This window comes from Doryrhamphus excisus, chromosome 8, assembly GCF_030265055.1.
Source record: "Doryrhamphus excisus isolate RoL2022-K1 chromosome 8, RoL_Dexc_1.0, whole genome shotgun sequence".
Lineage (NCBI taxonomy): Eukaryota > Metazoa > Chordata > Actinopteri > Syngnathiformes > Syngnathidae > Doryrhamphus > Doryrhamphus excisus.
In genome coordinates, this window is record NC_080473.1 from 452,904 (window position 1) to 472,708 (window position 19,805).

Below are 19,805 nucleotides of genomic sequence, written 5' to 3' on the forward strand. Positions count from 1 at the left end.
TATTTTCAGTGTTTTCTTTGTTTATTATGTTGTTTTTCTATTTTTATTTAAAAGCTGTTGACATTCCAACTCCAATCAAAGTTTGGGGCTTCTGATGATGGGGTGTCACGACATTCATGACAAAAACTTGATATCAAAAAAATAGGTTGACAATAATATTGTTTATCAGCAAATTTGCTGAAAAAAGCCTGATAATCTGGGTGAGCCTGCAGAGTGGGGATCATCCTCAAAGCAAAGCTGAGACAAAGCCCTCCCCGGTAGCCAGTGCCGCCCGGTGCGTAGCAGAACTGCAAATGACAGCGGGAAGGAGTGCTTGATGGTGTAGGTTTCTAACGACTGCCATAAGGCGCACAAGACATTGCTCAGGAGACATGCAGAAATGTATCTATTCAGTGTAGTGGACATGCTGCTGATAAGAAGAAAAAGAGGCCTTGCACGCCAAGGTGGTGAGCTGTGGTGTCTGCGTGTTTACACTTTAGCAGCGAGTGGATGAGTCATGAAGCTGCTGTGGACATCAGCATCGCTCCCGCCCAAGGCCTGTCGCATCCACACACACACACAAAGCGGCAGACTAGACCTTGCAACGTCACAGGGTGGGTGGGTGGGTGGGTGGGGTTGCCTTACCCGGAACTTGTACTTGGTGCTCCTGTGGAGGTTCCTGACCGTGCAGGAGAGCTCTTCGCCGTCGTAGCTTGGCTGGAAGCCGTAACCCTGGCAGCGAGACACGGAGACAAACATCCCGCCTGAGTGAAAGCTCACAAGTTAGCGTGGAGGTCTGCAGGAGACAAACAGCTTGGCCAAAGGAGAATGTGCTCGGGAAGGCCGTGTGTGAGCGTGCGTGCTTGTGTGCGTACATGAAGGAAGCTGCTGGAGGCTGAAGCTGCAAATGTCATATGAATTAACAAATCATTTCACTTTCTCCTTTAGCTGCCAAAAATGGCTTGAACGGCAGACATTCTTCTTTTCTGTGATTTGATGGTGAAAGCGAGATGTGTTATTTCTTTTCCATCTTCATGTGTGTACATGTAGGTGCAAAGTGACTAAAGTGACACTTTAACATGACAACTTTTTCCACAACCAAATAACAAAAATATATAACTTGTATTTTTTTAAACAATATTACAACTTGGAAAAAAAAGAAGTCTTTCTCTTGAAAGGTTGATCTTCATGTTACCAAAATGACGTTAACTTTCAATGTTATTCCGGCCCAAATACTACCCCTCCATGTCACATGACCTTTTTCTCTTCATATTTTCACTCTATTATTGTTAAATTAAAGCTATTTTTCCTATTAAATTATATTTTTAGAATGTGCCACGTGCCTCAAATGGCCCCCAGGCTGCACTTTCCACACCGTTAGTCAAGAGCCTAACAGTTTCAGATGAATCCACTAAGAAAATAAGTAAGAACTGCAGCCCTACATTACAGTTAGTAAATATATGACTGAAAAAAATCATGTTAGCTTGATTGAGCTACCTCATGAGGAAGGATTCCATGTACACGCAAAAACACTAACATGTTTCATGTTGCACATCAGGTGCGTTAAGAAGCAGAGACACGATGCACAATACCACCTACTCAATGTACTGTACTCTATGTACTGTACTGTAGTGTATGTATGCAGCTGTAGCCACAAGCCTAGATTCACCAAGTCCCATCATCATGTGTTTATGAGCGAGGGCAAAGGTGTGGTGGTCCAAAGAATTTAGTGTATGAGAAAGACTGGGAGTTCTTATGCATGAGCTTACCGAGCCTTCCTCCTCCATCTCCAATATGTAGTAGACGTCATCCTCCTTGGGCGAGCCGCTGGGCCTCTGCCACTTCAGACACAGCCAGGTCACCCCTGCCATCTCCAGCTCCGGAGGGAAGGGCGGCTGTGGCACGCTGCATGAGGTGAACAGGTCCACCACTTCACTGAACTCACTGGAGAAGGAAGACGGGAGAGACAGAAACATGCATGAATCACAAAGATGGCCACAGTCACTCCAACACACGTCACAAGATGGGAGCCGTGTAGGAGCGCAAGTGCCTACCTGACACCCAGGTCATTTTTGGCTGCAATGCGGAAGCAGTATCTTGAGGCTGGTGAAAGCTTGGTCAGTCTGTACTGCTTCTGAGGTCCGTAGTAGCACTGTTCAAATACGCCTGAGGCCTTGCCCTGCACATGACAACAAGTCAGCAGCAGCCTGGGCTTGGAAAGAAAACAGCATGTGCGTCCAGCAGGGCTGCTATTGGACCCACAGGATGCATTTCTTTAAAAGGTCCCCCGTTATGCAAAATAGACCTTTCACAACGCTGTAATGTGTTAGGAGCACCAAGCGCGATAAAAAAGATTTATCATCTCCCTCACTTGTTTGCTGCACCTTCGAGAGACTTTCCATCATGTCACTACCTCTGACCTTTAACTCACGAGACCTACGATGCACCATGAGACGAGATTTTGACATTATTTGAATAAACGTATTTCTTCTCAAACACCAAACAGTAGGATTTATTCATTCCCATGTTTTTGAAGCATGGAATGTACACAATAGCAGTTGTTAGAGACAAATGTAACCACAGCTCTTCACAGCATTAACGCTGGCGGCTGTGTTACTATAACACAGGGGTGCTCATTAAGTCGATCGCGATCTACCGGTCGATCGTGGAGGTGGTACTGGTCGATCGCTGGTCGATCGCGGCGTGACATTAAAAAAATATCATCCCAGCATCAATGCCGTCACTTGATTGATATACAGGGCAGCCATTCAGATGACAACTGAATGTTGCCCTTCGGGCGACCAATCAAATCAAACAACGTCTCTAAGTGCAGCAGAACTTACGATGTCAGCCTATCATCCATCCCCGTTACTTGATTGACATACAGGACAACCAGTCAGATGACAACTGAATTTTGACCTTTAGGTCACCGCTCATGCGTAAACAACGATGCAAAGTGCTAAGCTAGTCGGCGAATTGCGAGATTTTAAGCCCTCGCTAAAGTTTATGGTCACTAAAATGAGTGAAGGAGCTGGACCAAGTAAAAAGGCAAAAACTGGACCAAGTAAAAAGGCAAAAAACATATCACTTCCATACGGATATGGAATATTATACGGATATTATGATACGGATATTATCCATGACTGATAAACATTTGGAAGTGTGCTTGAGGCTGGCTATCAGCAGCTACTGTCCGGACTATGCATCCCTGGCTGGTTCAATTCAGTGCAAGTCATCAAAGTAAACTCAGGTAATTACAAAAAATGTTAATAGTTAATTATGTGTTTTGCAATATTGGCTCATTTGGTTATGTAAGGTACATCAACATACATTGTACGTACAAATAATCCTCAATACATTTGAAAATAAATAGATGTTTTGCATTTTTGTAGTGGGTAGATCATTTTGACTCGCTCATTTTAAAAGTAGCTCGCATGCTGAAAAAGTGTGAGCACCCCTGCTATAACAGTTTCAGTACAAACTCTTCCAATACACTACTGTAAAAACCAGCAAACATTCACTACCTCATCCCATTGAAGAATGTAGTTCTGGACCTTGGAACCGTTGTCACAGGGGGCCTGCAGAATAAAGAAGCAATCAGAATGATGACTGCTACACTTGCACCCCCCCCCTCTTTACTCCCAGCAACAATGGGATGCAAACAAGGTGCATCAAGCAAGCCGTGTGATCACAGGAGGTCTGCTTAGAATTCATGGTTGTTTTGGCTAAGCCCCTCCCTCTGTGCTTGGCGTTACGGTGCTAGCGTGGTGGGTTTCACTGGTGACTGCATACCTTCCACTGCAGCACCAGTGTGTTCTTGGTCCCGCTGGCCTTCCTGGGAGGATTGGGAGGTTCCGGCTCACAGCTTAATGTGGTGAAGCTGACGGCCTCTGACGGGCTTCCCTGTAAACAGTTACACATGGCCTGGACCCTGAGGGGGAAGCCACCCACAGGGGGTTACTAAGAGTTCCTTGAAAAGTAGCCACTCAACTTGCAGCGTTCCGCCTAACCTGACATGATAGTCTGTTGCTGGTCGAAGGTTTTCCAAAGTTGCACTTAGTTCCTCACCACTGCAATGGAAGAAAAGTGTGGAGTCAGCGTTGTTTCCAGTCGTCAACGTGTGTCACATCTCCAAGTGAGGGCGGGGTGCTCACCAGTACATGCTCTTGTATTTGCCATCCTTGCTGCTAAATGACACAGACACCTCGTAGCTGAGGGGACCCGGGGGGCTGCCTTCGTCCGCCGTGCTGTTTTCACTCTCCGGCCTGGTGGGCGCACTCCAGCTCACTGCTGCTCCTCTGGCCTGGATGTCCGACACCTGCAACGCAACAGCATCTTCACTTCCTATGGGAGTGTGGGTAGAACTTTCCACAATAGGCTTTTTTTTAAAAAAACATAAATATCATGTCTGAGCATATCTACATGGGATGCTTTACAGAATGTAAAAGACCAAAGTAGACCCTGCATCCTTTCATTTTCCAGCATACGGCCCTTGGTAAAAAAGCTTGGACAACCCCCAATTACTGTATTCAAACTCTTCAAAATTGTTGGCTTTTTTTGTAAAAAAAAAAAAAGAAGCAACGAGTGAGAAATCTCGGCGACTGTTCGCAACAGAAATGGGCTGTGAAACTCGCTAGATGATTCTGCCTCCCTTCTGAGGAGGTTTCTAAATAGTCCGCCATTATTCATATGTGGGACATTAGATCAAGATGCCTTTATAGCACGTCCTTCCCCCGGTCCAGGGGGGGCCCACCTTGCTGCATTATACCCCACTGTTTGGCATCACAGCCCTTTAACCCAAGCAAATAAATAAATAAATAAATAAATAACCCGTCTCCATTGAGGGCCAAGCTTCTTTCTATTGGACATCATCCTTCACACTTTACCCACACGCTTTGAAAGAGAGCTCACAGCTTTGTGCTCAACATTTTAGGAGGTGAAAGAGATTCTATTTCAGTGCTAATCCCCATTCACCAGTGCCTCGAACTGCCATTTTCTTTCTGTTGGTTCAGGTACCCAGAAGTCTTTTATGTATCATTGAAAGGATTTCTTCTCGTAATGACGGAATACCATCTAATCAATATGAGAAGGATAGGGGTGCTCCGATCCATCAGCCACTGATCAGTATTGGCCGATTTCTGTGGAAAAAGCATAATCACCTCCGCCCCCATTGCAGCAACCAGGCTATATCGGCTGTCTCACGCCCACTTTCCCTTCACAAAGACAAGCATGTCGGCCGTGTGGGACTTCCTGTTGTTGTGATCTATGTTGCGCACCCTGCAACTCATGTCATACAAAAATATGTCGCCAGAGTGCTGCCTTAAAAAAGCTTTAGTTTGGGATGGCATTCAGGGCGGGCACTCGGCCCAATATTTTGATAAGAGAAATGACTTTAGAGCATGAAACGCTGCTTTTGGACGTATCACAATTTCAGTATCAATCTGCACATCAACATCATGCTCCCTGTAGCATGTTTGTGGCAGTTTGACTATTTTCCCAAGCATAGCAGATGAAGAATTATGGCTCAATCAGTAGATAGAAAACTTGCTGCCATGTTTGTTCCAAGGAGCACGTGGGTGGATGTTAGGCAGGAGTGGTAAGACATTGACGTCTATTATGATAAACCACGCCTTTCCATGACGTGTATGTGGAATAAATGGCACCTGACCCTTCAGATACATATGGGATTTATATCTGCATAGGAGCCAGGCCCGAGTCGCATTTGGAATGTTTACACCAGGGGTGGGCAAACTACGGCCCGGGGGCCACATCCGGCCCGCCAAGTGCTTGAATACGGCCCGCCTGTTCTTTCCAAAGTATTTCATTTAAACTCAGCATACAACCTGGCATCATGGCTTGAGCCAACCTTTTGATGGTTGAAGTAGCTGGTTTATCAATTTCGTTATTTGATGTGGTCTGTTGTTTACAAAATGCTCCTAAAAAAGGGACACAAGCACATAATAATAATAACAATATAAAAAATATATATTTTCCAATAATATTAAATAAATAATAATTATATTAATAATACAATCAATAAAATATTAATTATTACCATTAATAATATTAAATAATAATAATATTAAATTAAAAATAATTATTAATATTAATGATATTAATTAATAATAGTACTAAATAAAAATAATTATTAAATAACAATAATAATCATTATTATTATTATACATTTAATTTCTAACACACTTTATATCAAATAAATAATTTCAAAGTGCACATATAGCAGATTGCATGACACTTTTACATGTAAAACGTGTGTGAAATATACGTGTAAAAATTGACCGTTACGTGTAAAATATTATAGTCTGGCCCTCCCCGTCAATGTTGTTAAATCAATGCGGCCCACAAGTCAAAAAGTTTGCCCACCCCTGGTTTACACTGACATGAAAAAAGCCCATCCAGGTGACACATGCTGTGTGAAGGCAGCTTTAGTGATGATTTCTATATTTCTAACGTAACCCTGTCAATACGCGAGCCTCATCCCTGAACACGTGGACGTCTGACGACACATCTGGGAGTGCAAATTCCCCCAAGCACGCTAGTCAGCAGGTCCGACTCCATTAGCCAGACGTCAGCGGGAATTCATCACGAATGTTAATAGGATGTTTAATGACGCAACGCATTTGCATCATTACCCATGTTCATGGCCGTACTGCTGATGGTCACATAAAAACATGCAAATCCAAACAATTGGGATAAAAAGGTACACAGGCCAATAATAAGAGCCCACTACTAACCGCTGGTTTACTGATGGTGCTCAGCAGCGCCTGCAGGGCCTGGGCTGCTGCATCCAGCTCTATGGAGGAAAAGGAAGATATAAAAAGATGTGTGTATAAATACATTATTTTAAAAAAACATCACATGATTCAACTGCCAGTTTAAAACACAAATTGATTTCAATGGTCTTTTCCAATTCAATAGAAATGTGGAATGTTTTTCCTGGTGGCTAAAAATAAGAAACTGTCAAAAACAGACTTAAGCCTTCAGGCGCCAGAGTTGCTTCCAGTTTTGATATGACTATTTGACAAGGCTGCAGCTTGGAAATGGTTAGGGATAAAAAGGCATAGTGTACATGAGAGTATGGCCCAAAGCTTGTCATGGCATATGATGAAGGCACCAGGGTGTCTGCACCATGCCCAACAGGCTCATCAACATGTCTGATGCACCAGTCATAGTCTTGCTCATCGCTCCATCAAGCCCAGCTATCACCGGCATCATTTCAACACCACGCTGCCTCCTGTCATTCTACGAGTGTATTTTCTATAATAACAACTAGCCGGGGTTAGCACTCAACATTAGCCTCACTTTCACCCACTGACCTCCAGCCTCTCCGTTTCGACCCCGGCCCGTCTGCCTGTCTGCTGTGTGGCTGGGTTGACCCTGCTCCGCCTCAGGCCCTTTTGCTCCCACGCCGTTGCGGACGTCCTGCGGCAAGGGGCTGCCACGGGTCTTTAGCGGCGAGGGGGGAGGGCTGTCCTTCACCTGCCCTCCTCCTCCTCCTTGCCGTTCCTTCAGCTTCTTCTGCAGACGCTCGTAGGTTTTGGTGGTTCTGTCGTCCCTGTGGACAAACGCCGGGCGTCCGTGTTGGGAGTGGGAATCTGCAGAGACTGATGCGGCGCAAACAGGAGCACGGCGGTGAGTTTTTGGAGGACGAGCAGAGGCTGAGATTTGCTGGCTCACCCTGCTCTGAGTAGATGTGGGCGGGGTGATACTGGGAGATGTACTGTGAGCTCATGTCGCCGCTGCCCGCCATGCCCGTGTACAGGTGCGGAGGCGGGGGCATCATGGCCGGGTGGGGGATGAAGGCAGGCAGGTGGGCGTGGGGCGGTGGTGGAGGATGGTGGAGAGGAGAGTGTCCGCCTGGGTGGAACTCCGGTTGCTGCGGTAGAACCAGAACCCGCCGCACGCCGTTCTCTTCTATGATCTGAGAGGGCAGATACAGTAGATGAATGAGCTGGCTAACCAAGGTACCAACATCTACTGCTTGAATGGGGCACAAGACAAGAACCATACGTTTTTAGAAAGCAAACCATGACTTGGACATCAAATGCATTTGTGAGGTGTGAGGTGGTGTACAAAGAGCAATCAATGAAAATTAAAAATTAAAATTGTGCCGTGGCCCACACTTTGGATGCCCCATTGTAGACCATAAACTGTGTCCATATTTAGCTAGTGCCAAGACCATGTGCCAAGACTGTCCATCAGTCCAAGAGGAACCAGGACACATACCTGTGAAATGTATCCAGGAGGCACGTAGATTGGAGGCACTGAACCATTTGGAGACATCATGGGAACCTGAGCAGGACCTGTAAAAGCAGGAAAAAGCCAGATCAAACACTTCCATTGGGGACAAATGCTGCTTTCATACTAAATGTCCACATGCTAAATGCTGAATCCCTGGTTAGGCTGTTTTAGTTCACACACAGTATCATAAGCAGGCATCACCCATAGATTCACTCATTCCTCCATTTTCACAACATGTTGAACTCCAGAGGAGAAGCTCATGCGATAAAGAAAGGTAGAGAATGAGCCAAGAGCAGGAAGGAGGCAATAAAGTGGAAAAAAGAAGAGACACAGACAGTGTGGGCGAGGGCACTGTGGACTAGCAGACATCGCTCTGGGCAGTATGAGTTATTCACGCGTGGAAGAGCCAAGATGTCCCAAGAATTCCCCCGATATTGCTGCCGGGTGGGTGATGGGAAGTTAACCCATTCTTGTGAGAATGCACCGCCCACATTGTTAGCATGTCGGTTGCGGTGCTTTCACTTTGCATTCAAAGCTAGCTAGCTCACAGAAATTAGGAGTGGTGCAAATTTTGGAACATTTCCACATTTTCTTTGCACACTAGCACGCAGCCCTGCACAGAATACGCACACGTTTACTCTTTATTTGGCACGTCACTAGCATACAAAATAGCGTGGCACCGTGGGAACAACATGCCTGAACTTAAATGAGGCTCAAGTTTGGGTCCAGAGGAAGAACCAAATTTCCAATGAAGCTCTTGAGCTGAAACTGTGTTCGAAAGCCTGCATGGTGGCTTCTGAGTGGTTGCTAAGTTTTCCCCTCCGACAGAGTCTTCATCTTTTTACACAATCCCAACCTTCACCGACCGAGTCGCTTGTTAGCATCCTTTGTCCTGAGTGTACAATGGCAACTAAAGAGAGACATTGAGAGTAAAGTAATCAATGTGTTCCATCAGTCACTTGTATTGCAAAGCAAATACTGAAAATAAAGTACTAAAAGATGAGGCCTGGCATGCACGTCAAGCTACGACTGCCACACTCCACACAGAAGCATATTCCAGGCTTAGCTGTCTACCTTTTTTAAAAAAGTCAAACCATGCTTTTTTTTTTTTAAGTCTTACCGTGCAAATGTTTTTTAAATCATATTTTCTAGCCATTGTCATTTTGTAAATGGAAATGGACAACTGCATGTGCAAAGGGCATGTAGCAACTGTTGCCAAGTGCTTGTTGCTGAGAGTAAAGGATTTATAGCACTTATCCTCGGCTTCTGTCTAGTTCTCGATCACATCTCCACATTTGGTGGTCTGCCACCCATCGTTACTGCGGGTGCATACTCCATTTACACAGGAAGCTGTTGTAGACCGAGTCAATCCTCTACATGTTCATCCCTTTTGAAAGAATCTTTCACATAAGTACAGCCTTTTCACTGAATAATGCTAGATTCATGGATGCAGATGTATGGATGTATAAGATGCAGAACTCGCTTGATGCTAACGAGGCAGCTAACGTCCATGCTAGCTATGCTGCAACGGTTAAATTGGGTACCACAGCCCATGGCTGTGGTTTCAGCATATGGAAGCCCTGTTGCGACTGCATCATTAAATTTTTACCCCGAATTCATTTTTTAACAATTCTGTTTTTGACATTGTGAGTCACCAGCGACTCGTGCAATTCCAGTGGCATTTTTTTTTATGACATCTTTATTTGTTTGACACAAAATGTGGCAAACACGGCTGTTATTTTCAAGGCCAGAAGTGTGCCATGGGTGCAAGATAGATTAAGGGTGGCTCTCATTTTTTACTCAGAACCTGCATGTCGTGAGCGGGCATGGTAAGACGCTGGCTTACACTGAAGTGGTAGAACAAACACGGTGTGAACACACTCACACACATACAGCCACCCCAGCATGCTCTGCTAAACTAATCTAACCCCACTAGCTTCCTTTCAGATTCTGCCAACTGTTCAAATGACGGACAGTTTGAATATGTTTAATTTCAGGGAGGGGGAGTTAGTGTTTGTTATGCGATTACGCCACGTCATGTCACTTACCCCCAGAGTCTGACTTTAACAGTACATTTTGGCATTGCTGGCCAATTCCGTGATTCTGTGAAGGGGGAAATCATAGGGTCCTAACACATGACACACGTCGGTGCCGGACCGACAGAGAAGGTATGGCGGAATAAATGAGTGCTTTTCAAACCGTGACTATTTCATACCATGGTATACCTTGAAACTGTTAACCCATGACTGGCCCCCGGCCCAGCACTTGGGATGGGTGTTTTAACATAATGACAATGGCAAATATGATGCACACATCCATGTAGCCTCTCTACTCAGATATTCTTTCATTCATTAGTTTCTTCTTTGAAATACTTGTCACAGAGAAAAAATAAAAAGGCAAAGACATTTTTTTCCCCCACCCAATTCCTGGCAAATGCGACCACTTAGCTAAAGTGCTGAGAGATAAAGTTTACTGCGTGGCTGTGGCCACGAGTGCAGGGGCTGAGCTCAGCTCCGAAGCGAGCCAGCTCAGCAGAACCTCCGGGCCAAGTTGCACATGAGGACGTAAACACCAGGGACCCGACTCCGCGTGTCACGCAAGAGGGCAAAAAGACCGGGCACACCGTGACCTCCCGGTGGCCCGCTTGAAGTGGTGCTCATGCTTTTTCCAGCGCTGGCCTAGGCAGAGAGTTCCAGTTGCAAATAGACAGCCGTACTGGTCGCACGAGCCGAGAGACTGGCCTTTGAAACCCAAAGATGAGTTCTACAATGAGCAACATCTTAAGTTGGCCTCAAACAACACAATCCTCAATGCTAGACACTCATGTGGCTTCTTGCTGAAAGAATGCTTCAGTCATCTAATATTAGCTTTAGGCTGGCAAACAAGAGAAGCGTGTAGCGCTCTGGCACATGGTGACACGGGTCCAGAGTTCACAGCACAGATGTGTGTACAGGCTTTACAAAGCTTACACACGTCTGCAACTTCCCCATCTAACTATGTACTAGTGCACATGTCAACTCACTACACTCATCCAAAGCTGGCCGCTACAAAGCTCATCTTCATTTCTTTACAAAGCCAACCCGCAGTTTTGTCTCCCTTTATCTAAACCAGGGGTGCTCATTAAGTCGATCGCGATCTACCGGTCGATCGCGGAGGTGGTACTGGTCGATCGCTGGTCGATCGCGGCGTGACATTAAAAAAATATCATCCCAGCATCAATGCCGTCACTTGATTGATATACAGGGCAGCCATTCAGATGACAACTGAATGTTGCCCTTCGGGCGACCAATCAAATCAAACAACGTCTCTAAGTGCAGCAGAACTTACCATGTCAGCCTATCATCCATCCCCGTTACTTGATTGACATACAGGACAACCAGTCAGATGACAACTGAATTTTGACCTTTAGGTCACCGCTCATGCGTAAACAACGATGCAAAGTGCTAAGCTAGTCGGCGAATTGCGTCAGATTTTAAGCCCTCGCTAAAGTTTATGGTCACTAAAATGAGTGAAGGAGCTGGACCAAGTAAAAAGGCAAAAACTGGACCAAGTAAAAAGGCAAAAAACATATCACTTCCATACGGATATGGAATATTATACGGATATTATGATACGGATATTATCCATGACTGATAAACATTTGGAAGTGTGCTTGAGGCTGGCTATCAGCAGCTACTGTCCGGACTATGCATCCCTGGCTGGTTCAATTCAGTGCAAGTCATCAAAGTAAACTCAGGTAATTACAAAAAATGTTAATAGTTAATTATGTGTGTTTTGCAATATTGGCTCATTTGGTTATGTAAGGTACATCAACATACATTGTACGTACAAATAATCCTCAATACATTTGAAAATAAATAGATGTTTTGCATTTTTGTAGTGGGTAGATCATTTTGACTCGGTCGTTTTAAAAGTAGCTCGCATGCTGAAAAAGTGTGAGCACCCCTTTATCTACACTATTTCAATTTTTGTAGAATATTGGAAGTAACAGACTAGCCTGTTTGCCCTGTTCTGTGTCATTCCACAGCGTATGCTGTGGTTTCCTTTTCCCCGTTTCTACAGACAAATGTTAGTTTTCTTTTCTCCTCGAATGTTTGAGAATGCCTGGAAAAGGGGTGGAGTGGCATCTGCAGGTGGAGGATGAGATCCTGGCCCGAGAGGAGGAGTACCTCGGGGTCTAGTTCACAAGCGAGGTAAGGATGGACTGTAATATGGACGGGTATATTGGTGCAGCATCTGCTGTGATGCGAAATCTGCATCGGTCTGTTGTGGCCCAGAAGGAGTTGAGCCAAAGGACAAGCTCTCAATTTAGCAGCCGATCTCCGTTCCTACCCTCACCCATGGTCATGAGCTTGGGGTAGTGACCCAACGGACAAGATGGCAGGTACAAGCAGACAAAATGAGTTTTCTCTGTAGGGTCCCTTAGCGATAAGGTGAGAAGCATGCCTGCTGGACGCCTCCCCAGGGTCTTGGTGAGGGAAGTAGGGGCCGACACCCGTACCGTACAGTAATCCCGTCTTCATTGTGGATAATTAATTGGCTCCACGATAAGTGAACTTACACAAAGTCACAATCCCTCATTATGCATCGACATTCTAAATGCGTTTTATCATTGTTAGAGCCCTCTAGATATGAAATAACACCCCTATATCCCAATATTGTAGACATAAAAAGAGAAAAAAAGACATAAATAACAGCCAAGCTGATGTGGCTGTGCTGTAAATATATTCTGGTGCTGCAGGACAGAAAGTGAGGTCAAGGGTTCCGGGTTGAGTTTTATCTTACACTAGATACACGTGGATTGTGGCTGCAACACCTGTTGTACAGATGGAATAAAAGCCCGTTGTTCCACCTATCGAGTCTGGTGCTTGTGTGTCTCACACACCATCACAGTAATATGACCGAGTGACCAGTGTATAATAGTACATATCATCAAAATATCTTTGAATGAACGCTTTGGTTGGATTTGACTTCATTTAGCCACTTTTATGCATGAAAACGCTTCAAAAATATGTCAATTGTTGAATTAGACATATTTTTGACCAATAGGCCGGGTTCAACCACAAACTAACATGATTCATGATTGATTCATTGTTGAAAAAAACGTGTGGAAAAACAGTGTGCCGTGGTGGGGGATTACTGTAGTTTTATTTACATTCCTGTCTTTCCATATAAAATATTAAGACTCATATCTGACAGAGTGAGGCTTACTTGGCACTGAACAGGAAGTGCACATCTTAATGCTATGTAGTGTTATGTCATGCTGCTTAGCCATAATGAAGACACTAACAACACGCCATCGTAAGCAGAAAACAACCCCTGATGTCGGCCATGTTCTGGCTCTCCGTGTGGACGTTTGAGTAATAAGAAGACGGTGGACCAGGATTTGAGCGGTTAGATGCTATAATGTTAGTTGTCAGCTGGCCTGCAGGCACAGTGTAGCGTGTGTCTTCCACTCTGTAGGCAGTAGTTGCACTTTCCTGGCAAAGAAGTGCAGTTTGACAAGAGAGACGGCCTTATGGTAGTCAACCTGAAGGGTTAAAAGAGCTCGGAAGCCCCTGGCAGAGTGCAAGCCTGCTGACTCCAAATGACTCAGCTCCAAAGAACACACAGGGGGAGGTAGTGAGCAGCAAAATCTCCAACAAGGGAACCTGGGCGAGTGCAGCCTGAATGAAAGCAGTCACACTGACTCAGTCCCTCATTGATTTCACACTACAATACCACCCCTGGGAATGTGTAGTGCACGCTATCTTTTCATTTGATTTAGTTTTTGCCTAATAAATGACTCTGCCACATTCTGCACCTGCCCGATGACTATTTATAATGGCGGTAAGAAGCTGCACAATGACATTAGCATCCTTTATGACTTGGCTGTGTTTTCAGGAGGACAGGCTTCCTTTAAAAGGTGACGGCAACAGGTGGGAGGGAGGTGGGAGGGACTCCTTTGCATCAGTCTGACGCACAAGTTCTGACAGAGATCAGATAGAAAAGACCACTTCCCCCTCCCTCCCCTCCCCTCCCTCCCCTCCCCCTAAATCAACTGGAACATTGGCTGTGCTGACGTGGCCGTCAAGTGCTAGGCTTCCGAGGGGAAAAACACCGGTACTCCTCCACTATGCTGCCGACAGAGGACAGCGGCCACCAAGTGACCGCCGCAAGACCACGGTCAACTGTGCGTCATTCCTGTCCGGACTCTCCCCTCCACCTGTTCCTATGCGTTCGATAATGAATCAACGGAGCCTTGATACAAGTCAAATATTCAGTCCAAATGTGTCCACACATTCAGACGTTCAGGTGAAAATGTCAAAGCATCTTATCGTTTCAGCCTCTCATCTACCCGGGAAGGCCTTCTGAGGGCCCTGAAACGCCTCCAGAGTGGTAAAATGTGAGTAGGGAAAGAGGAAGAGGGAAACACAAAGGCTGAGTGATTTCACACCAGGTTCTCAAAGGCAACACGATGAAGACTTGATTATTAAATCATGGCTAATTAATTGTCTTGGTGCACTCATAAAAAAAAAAATGTAAAAACAATCTAACAAAGAGGAGATGGAAGGCAAACACATGAATTAGACGAGCTTAACAATCGCAAAGCGATTAAGTCCCAGGCCGTCCATAAAGTCAAACACCTCCTGCTTGACTTTGAAGCAAGTCAGACATGTGAAGCTGAGGCAGGATACGTCCTTCATCACTTATGAGGCCATGAAATATGGGTGGGACCTATCCAATCTATCGTATCATTATAGCCAATCAAAAATCTCCCATATCGCTTGAGGAGATTTCCCAATCTATTAGTCACTGTCAGAAAATGTCACAAGAAGATCAGCAAATGTGACCTAAAAACAGCAAACTGCTCCTGTTATATAGACAATCTCTGACTAGGGTTTTGGCAGTAGATCCTTAAAAACAGCAAAGAACTCCTATTACATAAACAATCTCTGACTAGGGTTTCTGCAGTGCTTTAAGCACTTTTGTTGCAGCAGGTATTAAAAACAACAAAGCACTTTGTTATATAGAGTATCTTTGACATTAGTTGGTGTTAGTTTCTGTGTTCATGTATACAACCCTATTACTGTACTCTGAAATCCACTTAGGTGTTCTATATATCTGAAATGTGTGAAGCCAGTGCAGCCCCAGGCATGAATGACGTGAAGAGACGAGCGGTAACCTTCATGCTGCTGCTCTCAGCCAGACAAGGGGCAAAATGAGGAGCGCCATGGCCGCTGGGGCCGTGCTTTTGCTTTGTCTTTCCTCTTAAATAATAAAAGACCCGGCTTCACACGGGACACCGAGGCTCCGCTCTAAATGCACCATCACCTGAAGCAAGCAGCTCACCCCCACTCATTTGCTATGTTTACAAGACAACACATGCACCAACACAGAGCAGGCACTCCTTGTACGCCGGCCGTGAAAAGGTGGATAGAGACGGCAGTGGGAGTGGGAGAGTGAGTCACAAGCTCAGCCATCCTCGGAGCCACTTAAAGTGGAATCTGTGAATGAACGCTGAGTGTGTCGCCTTGGAGCTGGGTGAGGAGGGGAGGTAGCAGCATAAAAATAACGTGCTAATGCAGCTAATGTGATGTTTGCGGGCCAATTACGTTAGCTGTATGTGACGAGTTGCGCTCCGGAGACGACGCTACTATGGTGGGCAAACATGCAAGCGTGTCACATCTTAATGGCCGTGGGCAGTCATTTTTATGTGCGATGCACTCACAATCCAAATGTTCCCCACAGAATAGAATTGCATGCTTGCGTTCTGCTGGAGTATTTACAGTAGACCCCTGGTGTCCATTTGCAGCCTTCAGCTTTTTTTTTTTTGCTTGTGGTCATTCTAGAAATATAGTTACAGCAATCCCTCTTTTATGGCAGAATTTCTACCAAGTCGGATTCCTTATAAATAAATGGAGCATACTCTATTTAGAGCATGGAAAGGCTGTTTACCACATGTAGGATGATCATGCAAAAGACATATTTTTGACCTGGAATTACGATTAAATTAATTTACCAGTTAATTATGTTTGATATTTGACAGGTAAAAAGGTTTATGTTTTTGAAGTGTGCAGAAGTAGGGGGTGCACGGCATCAGGTCAAACGAGCTACGTTGTATGTATGTATGGCCGTTCTGGGACAGCCAGTAGTAGACAGAGCGCATGAACACTTTGTAACAGGACTGTCTGTCTGAGTCGGTCTGCCAGGGAATCAGAAGACGTAGCAGGAGGGATCAAGATTTTTCTTGAATGATAATAACTGGAAATTAACTTGCTCATTTTGCTGGCCTCTACGTATACATTGCCATGCACATGCGTATCTGTTTTCCTGGTCTCTTGCCTCCTTAGCAAGCAGGAAGAGAGTTCATTCTGAGCATTGGTCTCAACACCTTGACATGTTTGTTCCATAGAACAGTCTTATCTGTGGGTGGCGACTAGGCCAGGGGCATACACACAGCGTGTCGCCTCGTGAGGAGCAATGCAAGGTAACGTAGTACAAGTTAAATTATCAGACTATAATAAATTATATAGATTACAGTAATGTTGACATCTTTTCCGTTTTCATAGACCCAATCTGGTGTATTTGTGAACACCCCTAATATCGACACATTTTTAGATTGCATGTTTTTGCTCACTTTTTGTCTCCCACAGCATACACAGTACTTCCATGCGTCATGGCCAATTATGCAAATTAAACAATAACACCGTCTTCTCACCACCAGAGACAGCAGTCCTGTGGGAATCACTGATTTGATATTTTATACTGCAACTGTGTGGGATAGATCTTACCTTCTTCTAGTCTATATTCTGTTCCTGTGCATGTGTAATACTTGGGAGGGTTGAGGATTTTTCAACTAAACAGAATCAGAGTTTGGAGTAACTGCAGCAAGAGCAGCACACATTGACTCGACTGGATGGGAGTTAATTGACAAGCGGCTACGTCTCATAAATATGCAAATCACCACCCTGCACAATGGTGCCAGATATGCCAAGGCCTGGGTGAAGCTTGCTTTGCCAGTTTGGGCTTGGCTGTGCTTCCGTAGCTCAAAATGGATGACAACAAATACACCTGCCACCGGAGTGGAAGGGAGATTCAGATTTACGGAGTACACTCTATCTGGATGGCTGCTCCCATTCAGCCACAGGGGGTCAGCTCGGGGCCCCTCTGACAGAAAACAGACATCTGCAATGCTATCATGGGGAATATGAGGTGTCTCACAGCTTTGCCAACAGATCACACACACAAGGGTTGGTTGACCAAGCAGCTAGCAGAGTGGGAAGGATGAATCAGATATAATCGACACGCACATTATTCAGATACTCTGTGAGCATGTCACGCCAGCATGATCCCAGCATGCATGAACCAAAACACGCCTTTAGCATGTCCAAAATTAGCATGCCATTGAAAGCAGCGTGTGAAAGAAGACGTTCCAATGCATACACTGAAAGTGCGTTAGCTGCAATTGAGATGGTTTAATGGTGCGTTTCCTAAATCCTACAGGGAACACAACATGTACGTATGTGTGTAGAGCTTCAATGCTAATCAGACATGGTTGGGTCTATGAAAATGAGACAAGAAAGTTCAATTGAAACATTGTTTTGAATCTATGAAAATCTCATGTGGTGTGTGAATGCTAGTGGCCCCGCCTACACCCACGCAGACAAAGACAAAGCAAGGAGCAGAGGTGCTGACCAGTGCTCAGCGTGAACCTTCTTCATGCCTGTTTGGAAGCATATGCACATGGCTATGATGCAAATGATCCGGTTCATTTTTAATTGATTGTGTCGTTCATTTATTTATCCATCATCCTCCTCCTCCTCCTCGTGGGCCTAGCGCCCACAAGACTTTGTTTTTTTCTTAAGAATTCTTGTCACAATTTAATCTTGGTAGATCTTGTGACACCACGTCACACACAACAACGCAACATGAAGGAGATAGCCAGGAGTTTGCTAACATGACAGTTTAACATCATAAGCATAATTGCTGGAGAAAAACTACATCTAACTTACACTTTCCACGTCTGTAGCTGACGTGATGGTTAATTGGGAGAGCTCCAGGCTGCATCCCAAAATGTGTGGTGAAGCCTAGACCCCCCACAGTGATGATGTCATCCCTTCATGATGTCATAAGACACATTGAAAAGCAAGCGTTGGAGCGCCTCTTCACCTGCGATGTGTCGTGGCGCGTGTCAAAAGACATGCCGCCACATGTGAAAACACTGTTGATACATTGTATCGATAGATAAGTCAGATCAAGTCTGGTGCTTGTGTGTCTCACCCACCATCACAGTAATATGACACCTAGTGACCAGTGTACAATAGTACAGTAAACCTGGGATATATCGGATTCAATTGTTCCCACTGGTTTTGTCCGATATAAGCGAAATCCGTTATATGCGTATTCCGGAAAATGTCCGTTTTACGCATATATCGGATTTATATCCGGTATATGCGTAAATCGGATTTTATCCGTTCTAAAAAGGCACTTCCTTGACTATGTTTCCAATGTACCTGGACTGGGCAATGAAAAGAGACGTAAGGTAATGAGAATTGAACTTTATTGGACTCTGAGCATAACAAATTGTTAATTAAGCTAGGCCCTGTTACGCCCGTCAGGCCTACGTTATTTCCAATAGTGAGGTTAAGATCTCATTCACTGCTGTGCTAGTATTATTGACGTCACTCACTTTTATATTTGTCCTAAATCTGGAGCCAGGAGAAAGACAATAGCCAGTGACATCAACAAGATTAGCATAACGATGCGGCCATCCGATATATGCCAGGGAAATTTCATGGAAATGCATTGGAACGGGACTGGAGATTTTGTCCGAAATAGGCGAAATCCGTTATAAAAAATCCGATATATGCAATGAATTTTTATTGGAAATGCATTACAGAAAAATCGGTTCTTTTTTATCTGTCCATTGTGAGCAAATTTCCGATATATCCGAGGTTTACTGTACATACATATTGTACACAATATCTTATCACATATGTCACTCACATCATAAACCTGGCTTCACAGATGTCATATGACAGCTAACATCAAGCCCCTCCTGAATCCTGATGTCAATTTATCACAGCTGGCAAAATAACCACATTTGTTTTGATTAATCATGCAGTTAATCTATGTATTGATGATCGTGACAGGCCTAGCTGTGAGGCATTTTGGTGGTCTTAGTTATTTTACCGTATGTAAATGATCCCAATCGGGAGGGGGAGACTAAGTGAACGGCAAGCGATGGGATGCTTTCCTGCCATCCTAACGTTCCCCAAGAGCCCTTTTAAAACATCACTTTGTCTTTCCATAAAGCAGAGTGTCAAACGCTACTATGCAGCTACTTCCCACGTGCGTCAGCTAAAAATAAGGCACCTCCTAATAAATACACGTGAAAGTGAGTAATGTGGTGTGGTGTGGTGTGGTGTGGCGTACACGTGGACTGTCCCCGACACTGACATAGTCTATTGTTGGCCATCTGTGGAGATTCTCAGGCAACTGGACTCTTCTTGTTTGGATTAAAAAGGCTTCTTGGGGTCTAACATTTCAAGTCTCCCTGTTTATGTCCCTGGAGGGCGTGTCCT

The 19,805-nt window shown here is 44.8% G+C and overlaps 1 protein-coding gene across 5 annotated transcripts in view; it reads right to left on the reverse strand.

Annotated features, from left to right (window-relative positions):
• fndc3a (fibronectin type III domain containing 3A) overlaps positions 1-19,805 on the reverse strand; it is a 60,187-nt gene that overhangs the window by 16,601 nt on the left and 23,781 nt on the right. For all 5 annotated transcript variants that reach the window (XM_058079096.1, XM_058079097.1, XM_058079094.1 and 2 more), the window contains 11 exons: positions 8,224-8,300; positions 7,675-7,918; positions 7,314-7,601; positions 6,732-6,790; positions 4,134-4,297; positions 3,990-4,049; positions 3,772-3,910; positions 3,504-3,557; positions 2,034-2,158; positions 1,749-1,923; positions 625-711 (listed from right to left, as the gene is read on the reverse strand). In XM_058079096.1, the coding sequence (XP_057935079.1) occupies positions 625-711; positions 1,749-1,923; positions 2,034-2,158; positions 3,504-3,557; positions 3,772-3,910; positions 3,990-4,049; positions 4,134-4,297; positions 6,732-6,790; positions 7,314-7,601; positions 7,675-7,918; positions 8,224-8,300 (1,472 nt within the window). The remainder of the gene's footprint in view (positions 1-624; positions 712-1,748; positions 1,924-2,033; positions 2,159-3,503; positions 3,558-3,771; positions 3,911-3,989; positions 4,050-4,133; positions 4,298-6,731; positions 6,791-7,313; positions 7,602-7,674; positions 7,919-8,223; positions 8,301-19,805) is intronic.